Genomic DNA, 17,119 nt, shown 5'->3' with positions numbered 1-17,119 from the left:
ACGTTGACGTCGCTGAATGAGCAGCCAGCCCCCAGCCTACATTATGCTTCCAACATTGCATTTACCGACTCACCGTTCAAGCTTGCATGTTTTTTATCGCATGGACACGAAGGCTGACACTCTAGCAATACAATCTCATTGCTTTATTGGGTATGCAGCACGATATGCAGCGTTATAACCGTGCGAATCAGCATTGATCTTCTCGATCAGCCACTGTCGCTAGGACAGCGGAAGCTAGGGAATATATGCACCATATGTTACGCGAATGAATCTTTGTGCACAACCTTGTTCGAAAGAGGAAGCAGACTCTTCCTAGGCCTTCATCGACCCGGGTAAGCTGATCGTCTTGCATTGATTGCGCTGTGTGCCTGCATATCCGGCGATATTGGCAGGTCAACAACCATCGGTCAACGTGAATAGGAAGAGAGCTGATACTTGAGCTCGGCTTCAGCCATCGTTACAGGCTGTATACCTTTTGGCTCAATTCCACTTTCGCATCGTCCATCATGGCTCCCCTTCGCTCAATCATTGCAGCTGTAACTCTCTGTGCGACAGCGGTGGCCGCAACGTCAATCGACAACAAGACCTATGAGTACATCGTCATAGGCTCTGGACCCGGTGGCGGACCGCTTGCATCCAATCTCGCTAGAGCCGGTCACTCCGTGTTACTTCTTGAAGCCGGGGATGACCAGACGGAGAACCTCAATGTTTCGAACTGGGTGAACTTCAATCTAGCTGGCAACGATCCCGCTACAGTAAGTCGAGAGGACATGGTGACAAAAAGATAACTAAGAGTTTGCATAGCGCTGGGACTTCTTCGTGAAACATTCCGATGACGAAGCTAGGGAAGCGAGGTATCTGCATCGAACGTGGCGTAAGCCTGATGGAGGGTTCTACGTAGGTATCGAGCCACCTAAGAACTCTGAAGCTCTTGGAATTGTGAGCATAGGCCCATTCAAGAGACCACACAGACACTGACTATGATCCAGTACTATCCGCGCGCAGGCACTTTGGGTGGCTGTGCGATGCACAATGGCTGCTTGACCATGAACCCCAACGATGCAGACTGGGATGAAATCGCGCAAATGACCGGAGACGACTCATGGTCGCATGCAAACATGAGAAAGTATCTCATCAAGCTCGAGAAGGTGCACTACAACAGCACATACGAGCATGGTCACGACGGCTGGCTCGACATGACCATGCTAGACCCAGGCTACACTACCAGTGCGGATGCCAGACAGCTCAGTGAACTCGCTGCAGAGGCCGCTGGCTACCCGTCCTCTTCCGCTTCGGCTTTGCTGCAGCGCGATATGAATGGCGCGCAGCCAGGTCGAGACCAGCTCGTAGGGCCTTTCGGTGGTGTCAGCCACATCAACCCCAATGGACGCCGGTCGTCTCCGGGGTACTACGCCAGGGATACTGCAGCTTCTGGCAAATATCCGCTGACTATCTCGCTGGAAACACTTGCAACAAAGATCATCTTCGAGAAGGCCTCTCCGGGGCCACCCAGAGCGATCGGTATCGACTTCTTGCAGGGCAAGAGCTTGTACAGTGCTGATCCCCGTTCCAAGGCCAATGACGAGGGCTTCGCTGGGAAAGTCTTCGCATCTAAAGAGGTCATCATTTCTGGTGGCGCATTCAACTCACCGCAACTGCTTATGCTTTCTGGGATTGGCCCGCTCGATCAACTTACGAAGTTCAACATCTCGCCCGTAGTAGAGCTACCGGGTGTGGGTAGGCAGATGGCCGACAACTATGAGGCTGGTATCTTGTCACTCGGTAAGCGTGCCGTTACTGGTATGTCGGAGATCTTCCCCAACTTCTGGAAGACGTCCACTTCGCAACTCGGCATTCGCGACATCTACATGTGGTGTGGTTCTTTCGCGTTTGAAGGCTTCTGGCCAGGGTAAGCATCCACGTCCTCCTCTGAGGATGCACTAACGAATCCGATAGCTTTCCCAATCGACCCCCGTACTTCAACGAGACCTATGGCCCGTCACAATACGAATGCGCAATGGTCCACATGAATCCGCGTTCGCAAGCCGGCACAGTCGAACTCCAATCCGCTAATCCGCGCGACATGCCGGCCATCAATCTGAACTTCTTCAAAGACGGAGCAGACGAGGATCTCCAAGCCATCTACGAAGGTGTTGAGTGGGTACGTTCCTGGCTGTCAAAAGTGGACCCGTCTGCACCTGATTCGCTAGCACCTTTCGAAGAACTCCACCCTTGCGAAGGTACCATTGGGAAGCAAAACTGTACGGTTGAGAGCCAGAAGACGTATATCAAGGAGCAGGCGTACAGCCATCACGCTAGTAGCAGTTGTAGGATTGGTGCCGATGGAGATGAGTACGCGGTACTGGATAGTAAGTTTAGAGTGAGGGGAACGAAGGGCCTGCGAGTCGTAGATGCAAGCGCCTTTCCGAAGGTGCCTGGGGGGTTTCCTATATTGCCTACTATGATGATTAGCGAGAAGGCTACCGAGGATATACTCGCTGAGTTGTATGGTCGCGTACATACTTAACTCGGCTGCGCATTCAAAACAATGAGTAAATTGTTCGCAGACGAGCTCGAATTTACGTGCTTTGCTTTGGGGCTGCTCGTCAGTAGAAGGTCTGCGGCCAGCATAAACAACAATGTTCAGTCTGCTCAACCGCGACCCCATGTAGTGCTCAAGTTTGGAGATCGCGATCTCGGAGTTCGCAGCCCGCACGGTCGGACCTTCTTGTCCGACGTTTGACGAGACCGCCGTACCTGCCCATCCAGCGTCCTGTCGCGTGGACCTACTGCATCGGGATTTTGCGACGACACTCACAGTTTCGATGGATAGACGATGGAAGAATGGTGCAGCGTCCAGAGACGGTAGCTGTCATACACGCGGTGCATCGTGCCCAGAGGACAAGGTGCGTGGAGAAGTGGGGCAGGCTAACCAAGGAAGGCGCGACAGTCCCGCGGCCTCTTCTTATCGTGTTGATAACAACGTTCAAGACTGAGTTGACAGATGGGAATGATACAATGCGTTAATGACTTGACCGATTCGCCAATAGGCCGTGATTCGATTCGAAGGAAGATATCTGAGATCGCGCTGCGATGCCGTTAGACCGTTGATCTGCCTCCAGTATATAAGACCCCGCTGGACCCTGACAGCTTGGAGTGATCAACCTTATCCGACCACCCTCACAACCTATTCATACTATGGCGCTCGACCGATTGAAGCAAGCAGCCTCGCATATTACGGGAATTGGAGAGCCTCCACACCCATTTGATCCTTTGAGCGAATCAGAGATTGAACGCGCAGTCGCTATCATCCGAAAAGAGCACAGCGATGTGTTTTTCAACGCCATCACCTTGTTGGAGCCGCGTAAAGCGGAGATGATGAGCTGGCTGAAAGATCCCGAGCATACACCAAGACCACATCGAGTTGCTGATGTAGTCTGCATTGGCCGAGGCAGCAAAGTGTATGATGGACACGCAGATTTGACCGAAGGCAAGATCATCAGCTGGGCGCTGACTGATGATGTGCAGCCACTTGTACGTTAGAGAGTGTGTGAGTGCGGTTTACCTCCTGCTGACTTGGATCTAGATTACAATGGAAGACCTGCAGATCGTGGAGACAATTGTGCGGAAAGATCCCAAAGTCATCGAACAATGCGGCCTGATCGGCATTCCACCAGAGGACATGCACAAAGTGTACTGCGATCCCTGGACGATTGGTTATGACGAGCGTTTTGGCACCAAAGTTCGTCTTCAGCAAGCGCTCATGTACTATCGCCCACACCCCGACGACTGTCAATACACGTACCCATTGGATTTCTGCCCAATTTACAACTCCGATACTCAAGAGATCATTCACATCGACGTCCCACCGGTTCGGCGACCGCTCAATCAGGCCCCACCAAACAACTATCACGCGGCTGCGATTGAGGCTGAGGGTGGGTTCAAGACAGATCTGAAGCCCATCAACATCACACAGCCAGAAGGCGTCTCATTCAAGTTGGACGGACGATACATCAGCTGGGCGAACTGGAAGTTCCACATTGGCTTCAACTACCGCGAGGGCTTGGTTTTGTCCAACATCACGTTCGACGACAAGGGCACCGTTCGCGATACCTTCTGGCGCCTATCGCTCGCAGAGATGGTTGTACCTTACGGCAACCCAGAACACCCACATCAGCGTAAGCACGCTTTCGATCTGGGAGAATACGGCGGTGGCTACATGACCAACTCACTTAGCCTGGGCTGTGACTGCAAGGGCGCAATCCACTACATGGACGCTGCTTTTGTCAACCGAGCGGGCCAGGCTACAACGATCAAGAATGCTATCTGCATTCACGAGGAAGATGCTGGTATCCTGTTTAAGCACACGGATTTCCGCGATGACAGTGTTACTGTTACTCGTGCTCGCAAACTTATCATCTCGCAAATCTTCACAGCTGCAAACTACGAGTACTGCGTATACTGGATCTTCCATCTTGACGGAACCATCCAGCTGGAGATCAAATTAACCGGTATCTTGAACACCTACGCGATGCTTCCCGGCGAGGATTTGAAGGGCTGGGGCACTGAGGTATACCCTGGAGTGAACGCGCACAACCATCAGCATCTCTTCTGTATGCGCATTGATCCCAATATTGATGGACCGGAGAACACCGTTTTCATGGTCGATGCGATGCGTGGAGAAGGCGAAGTTGGTAGCGCAGAGAACAAATACGGCAACGCTTTCTACGCGAAGAAAACGAAGCTCAGCACCCCTGAGCAGGCGGCAACGGACTACAATGGCGGAACGAGCAGAACATGGGAGATGGCCAATACGAACAAGCTCAACCCATACAGCAAGAAGCCAGCTTCCTACAAGCTGGTCAGCAGGGAAGTGCCCGATCTACTACCCAAGCCTGGAAGTTTGGTATGGAAGCGCGCCGGTTTCGCGAGACATGCGGTACATGTCACAAAATGTGAGTTTCACCAGAGAATTACGTACGAAGCCCTTGACTGACCTACAATAGACGACGACACACAACTCCACCCAGCAGGCCGTCACGTCCCCCAGACATCTGGCGAGCCATCCCAAGGCATACCCGCCTGGATCGAAGCCAACCCCAACGAGAACCTCGACAACACCGATGTGGTACTGTGGCACACATTCGGAGTCACGCATTTCCCATCACCGGAAGACTTTCCGATTATGCCCGCTGAGCCCATGACGCTGTTATTGCGACCACGCAACTTCTTCACACGTAATCCTTGTATGGATATTCCGCCTAGCTATTGCAGTGTTCCGAGTGGTGTTAAGCAGGGAAGTACGCTTGTGGATAAGTTGAGTCGAATGGCGTTTGGTGAGGAGAAGAAACCTGAGAGCGCTGCGTCGGCGACTTGTTGCTCGGATCAGAAGTTTGGTGCGGGCGTGTAGGCTGAATACGCCATGTATGTTTAGTGTGTCCACAATATATCTGTTTCTTGGTGGAGCGATGATCACAGCTGCCTTAGTGAACCGTGAGATGTTGCATTGCTCACAGTGACGGCCACGTGCGGTGACGTAGTCCCACGCGAGCTGTTCGCGGGTAGTAGCTCCGCAGGTGGGCCCAAGCTTCCACCGAGTCCGCATCCGACATCTTCTCCCCTCCACGATCATCGGTGCAGATTCCAGTAACGCACAGCAGCCGCGATGATATAGCACCGATATCGCAACGTTCCCAGCACCATCTTCATCCCACCGAGCCTGAGGATGTTCCTGCCGATTTGGACGGCCCACCATCCGAACCCGCAATGCCCCGCGCATTCCCACCCGTAGAGCAAAATGATAAAACCAAACGAGCAAACGTGCCTCGGAGCGCCTTATCAGCCTCTCTGGTTGAGAGTGTAGCCGGGTTCAGCGCTGGCGTTGTCTCTTGTCTCGCTGCTCACCCACTCGACTTGCTGAAGAACCGCCTTCAACTCAATACCACAAGTCGATCGCGACCTGGCGACTCTTATCGGATCCTACGAAACGTGATTCGAGATGAAGGAGGCGTACGCGCACTATACAGGGGACTATGGCCGAACCTTCTCGGCAACAGTCTGGGCTGGGGTCTATACTTCCTTTTCTATGGAAACCTGAAAGAATTGTTTCAGAGTAGGAGGCAGAAGGGCGAGCATCTGGGAAGTGCCGAGTTCTTTTCTGCGAGCATCATCGCTGGTATGTTTAGAGACACGGAACTCCTATGGTCATCGTTAACCATTTGCTAGGTCTCCTCACCGGTGCTTGCACGAATCCTATCTGGGTAGTGAAAACGCGCATGCTCGAGCGCGGCGCAAACCACCCTGCCGCATACAAATCCATGAAAATTGGCCTCCAACACGTATACGAAACTCGAGGACTTAAGGGGCTTTGGGCAGGCTTCCTGCCTTCGTCGCTGGGTGTGCTGCACGGCGCCGTACAGTTCAGCATATACGAGAATATGAAGAAGAGACGGGGGACGCATATCGGCGGGCAAGACAAGCTGAGCAATTGGGAATATGTGTATATGAGCGGTGGAAGCAAGCTGCTTGCTGGAGCAATCACGTACCCGTACCAACCTATACGCGCGCGGTTGCAGCAATACAACGCTGCACAGCAGTACAACGGTCTGCTAGATGTGCTCAGGAAGACGTATCAGAACGAAGGATTCTTGGCGTTTTACAAAGGGTAAGCAAGCACCTACGCTCTGGGATCTGATGGATAGCAAGGCTAACCTTCACAGTGTCATCCCGAACACACTCCGCGTTATCCCGACCACTGTTGTTACGTTCCTGGTATACGAGAACACGAAACTATATCTGCCGAAGATGTTTGCGGATGACGAGCAACTAAGTCACGACGAAGACTAGACACGAGAATATAAGCACCCAACTACTATACCGACGCGCGCTTTACTACACGATAGTTACCGATATGAAGACAGACGTAGACGAATCAATATCACGCTGTTGACGACTTCCATACGAGATATATGAAGAAGTACCTCGACATACTCCCAAGTGAAGGCAGCCATTGGTCAGACGAATAAATTGCGGCCGATGAAATATCAGTCGTCCGTGCTTCTCCGTTGCGGGAAAGCGAGCTCAGCGTTTCGACTAGTGCTGCTCGGTGCTCAGACTATACTGATATCGGGCAGCTGGTGATTAACATTGCGCAGGAATAGGGTTGCGCCATGATAGCAGTCCCTACTATCAGGTGCCACTCACCTGCAACCTCTGGAGTGAATACGTGTGTTTTCACCACACTGCCCAGTCCACATGGCTTGGTATGAGCGGTTCAATCAGTCTCTTTTAGACTGCATACGATGAACCAATTTTACACGTCAATCACTGCCATTGGAAAAGCTTACCTTAAGGTAGTGAATCTCAAATCACTTAACATCGAGTAATGAGTTGCCGGTGCTTCACCGCGAGCGTCGTAACCATAACTCAACCAGTACGCAGCCGCAACCAGTCTACAGTGTTTCCGTATCGAAGCCCTTCGCAACCACCACTAGCGATGGCCTCATCAGACAAGCTTCAGCGCAAGCCTTCCCTACTCAGGATGGGCAGGAAGTCTCGGCCGGACCGTCTTACACCTTCTGCTAATACTCGGCCTTCGACTCCTACATTATCCGAATCTCCTAGCTCTCAACCCGAGCGTCGTCAGAATGGCTTGCGAAGATTCTTCGGCAGATCTCGCGAGCCAGAAGCACGGAATCGAGTGCTCACGCCACCATCGTCATCTCCAGTACCAGCAGCGTCTCCACTCATTATCTCGAGGTTCGCCAAAGCATTTGTAGACGCCCTAAACGTTACGCAGCTCTCCAATTTCCTCATCTGGATATTATACTACGAGGTCGTTGAGCTACCGGAAACCCCAGAGGCTTGGTATGCACCAATCGACAATATGGACATGCGTGGGTGGGTTGCGCTGGGAGAGTTCCTGGCAAAGACACAAGAGGCGGGTGATGGATATGGCTTCGATCTGATCGTGTTGGACTCCATCTGTGATCGAATTCGATTATCGCGCCCGATAGTCCACACGTTGTTGATTCGCTTCGCCAATCCAGAGAAGATGAAACACAGTATTCTCGCTGCAGCAGGAAGCATATCACCCAAGCATGATGCTACGACGATGGAAGCTCTCGAGGCCGCGCAGTCGAAGTTGGAAGACTTGCACAAGTTGGCCAACCATCTGAAGCCACAAAGAGGGACACAGTACGAATCGTGGCAGACGATCATTCAAGAACGTCTGAATGCGTTTCTGGACATGGTAGTCGGCCCCCGCATTGCTCATCTGCGTACAGGCAAGCCGCTTACGACTGTTGCAACATCAGAGCAACTCCCGAAAGAAGTTACAGAAGGCATCAGGATGAACTATCTCTACGAAGCCATGCAACAGGAGCGCCATGTACCATTGGAGCGTTATGGTATTCGTCAAGGTCACAACAAACACGAACACCAGACTCTGCAATCGTCTTCATCTCCAGTGAACGACAACGAGGTCGAGCGATCGCGTAATCATGCGATTGCGCTCATGGCCGAGAATCGAGAACTGCGTTCTGATATCGCAGTCCTGCTGCAGGACAAGGAGAGACTGATCAAAGCAAACGAGAAGCTAGCACAGAAGGCTTCTAAACTCGGTCGCCTACAACCTGCAGGCTATATCCGTTCGCCGCCCTACGATGACTGTCCTGAAGAAATATCAGGCAAGGAGAAGGTTGACGGCGAACAACCAATGGCTACTCAAGCTCCACTGCGCCCAACCCGCCCCCGTTCCGTTTCCACCGGCGACATCGAAGCCCTCGCTGCAGCCCTCGAACAGGGACTCAACATCAGCACGCATCATCGCCAAAGCTCCGAGATCCTAGCTCAAAAATACGACGATGTGTTTTCCAGCTTGCATTCTTCGCCCTTACCAACCCTCCGGCTCTCGGCTCTCCCAGCACCGTTGACGCCTTCGCCTTCATCAGTAAACGGCAGTGCGACGCGGCCGATGACTCTGGGTGATGCGCCGAGGAGTGGTAGGCGTAGTGGTATGATATTCGATGGAGATAAAATGGGTCATTTGGCTGGAGGTGGGACACCAACGGCGGAGGATAGTGATGGGGATGGGGATGAGGATGAGGATGGGAAGAGGAGTGGTGGGTATGTTCCTGTTACGCCGACGCCGCAGGGGAGGAAGAGGTTTGATTTGTTGGAGTAGGGGTGAGATGTGGAGAGGATATGGGGGATGTGAGTGCGGAAGTGTGTGGATTCACCTGGATTTGGAGGGTGTACAGTATGTATTCAGAAAGAATGCGAAGACTTGGACACTTAGAGGTACACATTGTAGTCATTGCATTGAGTATACTTGCGTAGCGTAGAAGCTAACGCGCGCCCGATGAATTCGATTCAACTTTTCTGACTGCTAGTCTCAGCGCGTACGCGTCGACAGCGAAGCACAGGGCATGCAGACGCGCATATCTGTTCAGATCTTTAGAGAAGCCCACAGAGCGTCCAAAGCGTCGGATCCAGATGTGCTCAATGACCAGCAGAAGCCCTGAAGATACCAAGTCCTCTAGACCTCCTCCTCAATCTCGTCAATGACCTCTTCACCAGCCTCTAGTTCCTCCTCAACAAGACCCTGAATACCCTCCTCGTCCTCAAAGACTGGCTCAGGCTTGATCTTGGGAGCAGCCGGAGCTTTCTTCTTGGTAACGCGACCGGTCTTGACAGCTGTACGTTTAGTCAGTACGTCCATCTTATCTTATCACTCAGTGGCGCAAAACACTTACCACCCTTAACCGGACTAGCACTACCACCCCCCTTCTTCGCGCGCGTCTTGACCGGGCTCTTCGCAGCACCAGCACCGTCACCACCACCAGCAGCCTCGTCCTTGAGCGCAGTAGCCGCTTTCTTGAACTTGCGCATCCGGTTCTCAAGCGCGTCGTAGGTCATTTCGCCGCCGTAGAGAGTGGCGATTTCGCGGATGTTTACCTGGTGGGAGGGGGTGGTTAGTATGGGTGGTTGAGAGGGGTTGTAGTGGAGGATTTGTAGTGTAGGGATTGTAGTGGAGGGATGGACGTACTTTGTTATCGAAGCTTGCGAGTGTTGCGATGAACAGGCGCTCGAGTACCTCTGGGTTGGTCCAGGTGATCGGCATTGTGGTGATGAGACTGGTAGGTGTTAGTACAGCTAGGATTTTGGGATACTGCAGGCGCCGGAGATGATCATGGTAGCAATCACGTCCAGCGATGGTGGGAGGGAAACGCAAAGGGCGAGGCCGTGAGCGGCTGTCTCGAGCTGTCGCGACCACTCTCCAAGGCGCGAGCCCGCTCACTTGGGGAAATGTTGGGCAGCTGGAGAACTTACTTGTTGGAGATGGTTGGTGAAGCTAGTGTGTTAGATCGGAGTCTCGATGACAGACGTTGATGTTGTCACTGTTGTTAGGGTGGAAGAGTGTGTGAGAGCAGAGTCCAGGTGGCAGAAGGTTCAAGATATATGGCGGGAAAAGTGAAGGTGACGGTAAGATACGGAAGGGCGCAGTCTTGCCCGCTACTCTTCTCCGCCTTCACACCGCTCGCGTATCTCCCACGTGCGTGACGTGGTGAAGGCACGCAAATTTGTCGAGATACGACAGGACCGATGCGGAAGGCAGGCTATGGGACTACAGATCAAAGTGACGAGGGGAATGTCATGGGTATATTGGCACGGTACCGTGCTCGAGCAGATAGACTGCATATCCAGTTATTTCATATGTCGCGAGACGGTGACCAATTCTGTCTGGTCGAACGCAAAATCTGGGTATCGAAACTACATCAAGCCTTGACCTTAGTTGCCTTTGCATCCTCGCGCGCTTTTTTGTCCTTTTTCCCTTCGGCTTTATGCCGCTTCGCCTCCTCTCTCGGGTCAATAACCAACAACTCTTCTTCGTTTTTCCGCTTCCACTCCAAGTCTTTCCCTAACCTGTCTTTTGCAAAACTGAGCGAATGCGACATCCACCCTGCGTCGTCATCAGACTCCTCCTCATCCTGCTTGTCCCAGGCTTTACAAGACTGGCATCCTACTATGAAGTGTAAATCACATGCACCTTCTTCTTCTTCGTCGGCTCCGTTCGCGTCTCCATTACCTGGGTTGCTGGGTGTTTCTTCTGGTAATGTTGGAGTGGCCATTTTGGGGGCGGCAGTGGAGTCTGCTGAGTCCAGCTTTGATTTGAACCGGTTGAGAATGTCCAGCGCTGACTGTTCGTCTTTTGCATTGCCGCCTGCTCCGCGTTTCCGTCCCCGTGTTGTAGTTGACGGTACCATTGACTCCAGTAGCGACTTCTTCTTGGCTGGCCCTGTATCTTGGGCAGCTGTGTTCCGCTTCATCGATGCCTTGAGGTCGGCAATCTGCTGGTTGACGCGGTCTAACTTCGATCGCTTCTCGGACTCGGGCGATAGTTCTCGTGGTGGGGTGCGCGCTTTGGGTTTGGGTGGTGATTTGGGAGCGGCTTTTTGGGCGGCTTTGGGCGAGGGAGATCGCGGCGGTGACTTTCGCGACGGTTTGCGTATGGGTATCTCTCTCGTCTCCTCGGGTGCTTTGGATGCAGGCTTCTCCTCTCCTGCGCTGACCAGCTTGGTGTTGAACTTGGGCTTCTTCGCGACCGGCGCTGCATCAGCCTCGGCTTCATCCCCAAAGCTGAGCACGTTCTTGCCAGCCTTCCTCTTCGCCTTCTTGGGCTTCTTGGTCTCGGACTCATTCGTCGTAGCCACCTGCACCCTCTTGACCATGTCCTCGAACGGGTTTATGATGATCTCGGCGCCCGTGACCTTGGTGGGGTACATGGGCTGGTCGTCGCTGCCGTCGCGTATCTCAGCCTCGGCCATCTTCATCAGGTTGTAGATGGTGTCGCCCGCGACCCGGCCGAACATGGTGTTCTTGCCCTGCAGCTCTGGGGTGGCTGCGAGGGTGAAGAAGAACTGGCTGCCATTGTCGTCCTTCTTGCCCGTGTTGGCCATGCCCAGCAGCCCCCGTCGCGTGTACTTCAGCCGGCTGTGGAACTCGTCGGCAAAGGGCTCGCCATCGTAGCTGCTCTCTCCGCCCTGCCCCGTGCCCGTGGGGTCGCCGCCCTGCAGGATGAAGCCCTTGACCAGGCGGTGGAAGACGGTGTTGTCGTAGTAGCCGTCGAGACACAGCTGCAGGAAGTTGCGCGACGTGATGGGCGTCTGCTTGGCGAAGAGCTCGATCTCGAGATCGCCCGTGGTCGTATGCAGGACGACTTTGGCCGTCGGGTTCGGCTCGAGGTTGTACGTCGTGGCCATGTCGGCGACGGAGTTCCGCTATCGAGGTGCGTTATCAGGGCGTTATCGCCGTGGTTGCGCCCGTGGAGGATTCGCGAAGTCGCGTCCCAACTCCATCGCGAATTTGTTGGCCAGTGAGCGCTGAGCTGCCCTGCACGGGCCTCGGCAAACGTGCCCCGACGTCATCTTGGCTTCTCACCCACCATGCACCACAGCCTGCATACTCTCACTTAACTTTCCGCCGCCCGACACAGGACCGATGCCTTACATATAATACCGCTGTTCTCAACTCTCACCGCTTCTGGTTCCCTTCTTGTCTCCCGGGTTTGGACTCAAGTCCACTTGACAGTTGGCACCATGCTGCCCTACATCAACGCACGTACGTGTTAGCTAACTGAGCCACTACGACCAGTACTAACCCTGGTGAAGCTTTTGAATATGTGGCTGGTGCGCTTGGGAATTCGGCTGATGAGCGTAAGATCTCGCATGGCACATGTGGCTGATGTTGTGCTGACTCCACCCAGTCAAGCTCATTTTCTCCTTCTACCTGTCGTATCCTCTAGCTGCCGTGTTGAAAAGGATCCCCGACAAGGACCCATGGAAGAAGAATGTCTTCGTCATTACGTGAGGCTCGTCAGATCTTCTTTCGGATGAATTGATGTTAATGGCTCCAGCGTCTCCATGTTCTACCTTGTTGGCCTTTTTGACTTGTGGACCGGCCTGCGGACCATCTTCATCAGTGCTGGCGGGGCCTACCTCATCTCTTCGAAAATTCATTCGCCGTACATGCCATGGATCGGATTCGTATTTCTTATGGGCCACATGTCGGTGAATCACATCTACCGACAAGCCGTGAATGACCCATCCGTCTTTGACATCACCGGAGCTCAGATGGTCCTCGTCATGAAGCTGACTGCTTTCTGCTGGAATGTCCAGGATGGTCGTCTTCCGGACGCTGAGCTTTCCGAGCAACAGCGCGCCCACGCTATCCGGACAATGCCCAGCATGATCGACTACGTCGGCTATGTCTTTTTCTTTCCTGCCCTTATGGCTGGTCCAGCCTTTGACTACGCCGATTACAGCCAGTACATCACTACCACCATGTTCACCCTCCCACCAGGCACCGATCCATCCAAGGCACCACCAACGCGCAAGAAGCGGAAGATTCCTCGCAGCGGTATGCCTGCCGTAACCAAAGGAGTCTACGGAACTCTCTGGCTGGTCGCGTTCATCAAATTCTCCAGCTGGTACTACCCTGAATTCTACCTCGGGGACGAGTACATGCAATACAACTTTTTCCGCAGGATCTGGCAGCTCTACATGCTTGGTCTTACCACGCGTATGAAGTACTACGCAGTTTGGAGTCTATCTGAGGGATCGTGTATCCTCTCCGGAATCGGCTACAACGGTCTTGACCCCAAGACTGGTCGAGCTAAATGGGACCGTCTCACCAACATCAAGCCACTCGAGATTGAGGCCGCGCAGAATGCTCGTGCTTACCTTGGTTTCTGGAACATCAACACCAACACTTGGCTGAAGAACTACATGTATCTTCGTGTGACACCAAAGGGACAGAAACCTGGCTTCAGGGCTACGCTTGCCACATTTGTGACTAGCGCATTCTGGCATGGATTCTACCCTGGCTATTACATGGCCTTCATTCTGGCAGCTCTTGTACAAACTGCTGCGAAGAGTAGGTCTCTGATGATGCGCTATCTGCTTTCATGCTGACATTCACCAGATGGCCGCCGATTGATCCGTCCGCTGTTCATGACGCCAGACGGGAAATCACCTCTACCTTCGAAGCGATACTACGACCTCTTCTGCGTCGTCCTTACACAGACTGTGTTTGCGTTCGTAGTCGCTCCCTTCATCCTTCTTGGCTTTTCGGATACGATCAAGATCTGGGCACGGGTTTACTTCTACACTCTCATCGGTGTGGCCGGATCATTTGCTGTCTTTTCGCGGTCGTTCCCCATCCGCAAGCAGCTCGTTCAACTTCAGACGGCTCGTGCGCCCCCAGCGGCAGCCACCACATACGATGATCCTGCCATTGAGAAGGCAGCACGGGAGGAGATTCGACGAGAAAGGCTAGCGAGGACCAACTCGTCAGACAGTGTTAAGAGTCACGCCAAGATGCCTCTCCTGGGTATTGCGGATGACCCCGAGGCGGAGATTGACGAGATCGTGGCCGAAGTCAAGGCTGAGATCGAGCAAAGGAAGAGGAGGGGCAGCGTGATGCAAGGGTTTGATCTCAAGCAAGCCGTGCAGGACAAGCTGAAGCAGTTCAACAAAAAGGGGTAGAGTATGATACACTGGCGGCGATGCTCCAGTAGCAGTCGCGGGTACATCTTTGTGGTATAGGGATGGGAAACAGGCCGGCTTGGGGATCAGCCGTCCAATATAGCCTGAATACATACTCAGTAGCAAGAGTCGTTGCGGACTTGATTCCGAACCTTCCCGCCTTTCACCGGATTTATCACAGGCCTTTGTGCACGTTCGTCGCTCCAGCCCAACGTCAAATCTTCGGGCAAATCATCCCGCCCAGTTCAATCGTTCAGCCCAGCGCGAGCTATCGGCGACCACACATATTCTTCGCTCGTGTCTGAGCTAGCGGGTGTCTTGCGTGCTAAATGTGGCGCAAACTCTATTGCCATGTGGTAGCTCGGTAACGCCGGCCTTTTGACACCGACGCCGCGTCACTCCAGCGCTGCCCACAAAGTTTGCGGCATCTTCTAGCTTCGGGCGTCAAGAGGCTTCTGTCACCGAAAGTTACTTTGAACTCCCGAAATCCCATGGAGAATATGATCATCGCATAGTCGCGTGGTCGCACAAGTGCATGCGATTTCGGATGGCGACGCTAATGGCCTAGAACTCGAGATCCAGTGGCTGCATGATCGGACCGACGAATCGTATAATCGATCGCACATCCCGCGGGTCTGAGACTTCCTAGACGCACATCTGCACGGAGCGCCTGTCGCCTCATGTAGACGACTCAACTCCTTCCTTCAGGTCGCAACGCTCCCATGCCGCGTGGTTCATTTCCGGGGCCCAGGTACCTGGAGGGTCCATCCCAGTTCAGCCCGCTAGACGATCGTGTTCTCTCAGGCTTCTCCGTCGCTACATGAACGCTTGGCTGGAATTTGTTGCCGGACGTGCATCTAACGGCGCCGCTTCCTTCTACAGGCTTAACGCTCGAGCAATGCACTTATACCCATTACTAGACATATTGCAGCATCTGTGGTGTTTTCGCCATACTAGCCTGATGCGACTCCACTTCCCGACGACATGCTTCTAGTGTACCGATTCCAAACACGCCATGTCGCGTGTCGAGTAGTCGATCTAGCATCCCATCACTACCACTCTTCGTTTCCGCCCCAGTGTACGGCGAATACCGAGATGATGGACTACAGGCATTGGGTATGATCGGGAACGTGGGCGATGTGCCGGAACTGATCCTTCTTCATGGTTCCCATCCCCACAGCCTTTCTTTGCCTTTTTTCGCTACGATCCTCGCATGCACGCTCAGTACGCATGACTGCATATTCTCTCGGGCTTATACGAATTGGTGGTCCTCCAGACTGATCCGCACCGAGATGGGTGTGCCGGATAATGGCCCTGTAATTGCTGGAGTAACGTGGATGTTGACGATATTGAGTGGTGGGTTTTTGGCTTTGAGATTCTATGCGAAGTTATCGAGGAAGCAAGGGCTTTGGTGGGATGATCATATCCTGACTGTCTCATGGGTAAGTCTTCGTCTTTCCGTTCGTGTGATGTCGCTAATGGGAATGAACAGGTCCTCCTTCTCGCGCAGGCTATCATCACCCAAGTTGGACAACAAATGGGATTTGGAAAACGACTGGAAGATGTCGACCCCAAATACCTCATGACCATCGCGGTCGGAATGTCCGTCGCCGCATCGATATCCTGCTTCGCCTCTACTCTCTCGAAGATATCCTTCGGCGTCACTCTCCTCCGCCTCACGTCTGGTTACCTACGCGGGTTCGTATGGTTCTGCATCGTGACCCTCTTCCTCATAATGCTGCCAAGTGCGCTGGCTACATGGGTCCAGTGCCAGCCGATGGCAAAAGCTTGGAACAAAGACCTCCCTGGAACATGCTGGGACTCTAGCCACTCAATCGACTACGGTATTTTCAACGCTGCGTGGTGTGCTGCGGCAGACTTTGCGCTAGCACTCCTTCCATGGTATCTGATATGGGGATTACAACTGAAGCTCCGCGAGAAGATCGGAGTGGGCATCGCCATGAGCATGGGTGTATTGTAAGTAATCTTTCGCTGAACTTCCCAATGTTGCATCAGTGCTAATACGACTTCCCCTCCAGATCCGGTGTCTGCGCCATCGTAAAAGGCGTCTACGTAATCCAACTCGGCCAAAAAGACTTCTCCTACAACGGCAAAGAACTCACCATCTGGACCGGCGTTGAAACCGCAACCGCCATCATCGCCGCTTCCATCCCCGTCCTCCGCGTTTTCTTCAAAGAAACAATTTCTTCGTACTCGCGCTCGCATACCAAAACCAACCAAAGCGTCCCCTTGTCCCGATTGAACCAAAGTCAACACTCTACCACGACGACGACCGTACATGCGATGGGCAAAGGCAAGGAAGGGCGGTGGACGGTGATTGAGGACCAAGGAGATGATTGGAGCCAAAGGGGCATCTTGGAGGATGAAGAGATGGGACGGAGTCGACGGGGGACGGTGTATGAGGAGGATCAGATTTTGACGACGAATACGGTTACGGTTACGATTGAGAGTGATGCGCGGTCGTTGTCTGATCAGAAGGCGAGGTCGTTTTTGGGGATAGCGCACTAATACGTCTTGTAATGAAATATGTCACATCGACCTTTTGGGAAGTG

The 17,119-nt window shown here is 53.3% G+C and overlaps 6 protein-coding genes across 6 annotated transcripts; 4 read left to right on the top strand and 2 right to left on the bottom strand.

Moving 5' to 3' along the window:
* Positions 1–506: 506 nt before the first annotated feature.
* Positions 507–2,527, top strand: J4E88_010930 (uncharacterized protein; the record flags this gene model as incomplete). Its single annotated transcript, XM_049404520.1, has 4 exons — positions 507–755; positions 805–939; positions 990–1,909; positions 1,957–2,527. 4 exons carry the CDS (start codon positions 507–509, stop codon positions 2,525–2,527), a joined length of 1,875 nt encoding a protein of 624 aa, XP_049249727.1.
* A 671-nt stretch (positions 2,528–3,198) lies between these two features.
* Positions 3,199–6,846, top strand: J4E88_010929 (uncharacterized protein; the record flags this gene model as incomplete). The annotated part of the gene is made up of 6 exons (XM_049404519.1): positions 3,199–3,534; positions 3,587–4,955; positions 5,007–5,391; positions 5,577–6,175; positions 6,226–6,664; positions 6,720–6,846. The coding sequence occupies 6 exons, from the start codon at positions 3,199–3,201 to the stop codon at positions 6,844–6,846; spliced, it is 3,255 nt and encodes a 1,084-aa protein (XP_049249726.1).
* A 649-nt stretch (positions 6,847–7,495) lies between these two features.
* On the top strand, positions 7,496–9,184 carry J4E88_010928 (uncharacterized protein; the record flags this gene model as incomplete). Its single annotated transcript, XM_049404518.1, has 1 exon — positions 7,496–9,184. One exon carries the CDS (start codon positions 7,496–7,498, stop codon positions 9,182–9,184), a length of 1,689 nt encoding a protein of 562 aa, XP_049249725.1.
* Positions 9,185–9,538: 354 nt separating this feature from the next.
* On the bottom strand, positions 9,539–10,123 carry J4E88_010927 (uncharacterized protein; the record flags this gene model as incomplete). Its single annotated transcript, XM_049404517.1, has 3 exons — positions 9,539–9,696; positions 9,756–9,957; positions 10,049–10,123. The coding sequence occupies 3 exons, from the start codon at positions 10,121–10,123 to the stop codon at positions 9,539–9,541; spliced, it is 435 nt and encodes a 144-aa protein (XP_049249724.1).
* Positions 10,124–10,778: 655 nt separating this feature from the next.
* Positions 10,779–12,263, bottom strand: J4E88_010926 (uncharacterized protein; the record flags this gene model as incomplete). Its single annotated transcript, XM_049404516.1, has 1 exon — positions 10,779–12,263. One exon carries the CDS (start codon positions 12,261–12,263, stop codon positions 10,779–10,781), a length of 1,485 nt encoding a protein of 494 aa, XP_049249723.1.
* A 336-nt stretch (positions 12,264–12,599) lies between these two features.
* J4E88_010925 (uncharacterized protein) lies at positions 12,600–17,075 on the top strand (the record flags this gene model as incomplete). Its single annotated transcript, XM_049404515.1, has 8 exons — positions 12,600–12,621; positions 12,672–12,716; positions 12,767–12,866; positions 12,917–13,935; positions 13,984–14,542; positions 15,823–15,988; positions 16,039–16,523; positions 16,586–17,075. 8 exons carry the CDS (start codon positions 12,600–12,602, stop codon positions 17,073–17,075), a joined length of 2,886 nt encoding a protein of 961 aa, XP_049249722.1.
* Between the last annotated feature and the right edge of the window lie 44 nt (positions 17,076–17,119).

This window comes from Alternaria novae-zelandiae (assembly GCF_023758075.1).
Source record: "Alternaria novae-zelandiae strain BMP 2774 chromosome Unknown scaffold_44, whole genome shotgun sequence".
Lineage (NCBI taxonomy): Eukaryota > Fungi > Ascomycota > Dothideomycetes > Pleosporales > Pleosporaceae > Alternaria > Alternaria novae-zelandiae.
The sequence above is the reverse complement of the archived record's forward strand: the minus strand, read 5'-3'. Positions and strand labels throughout refer to the sequence as shown.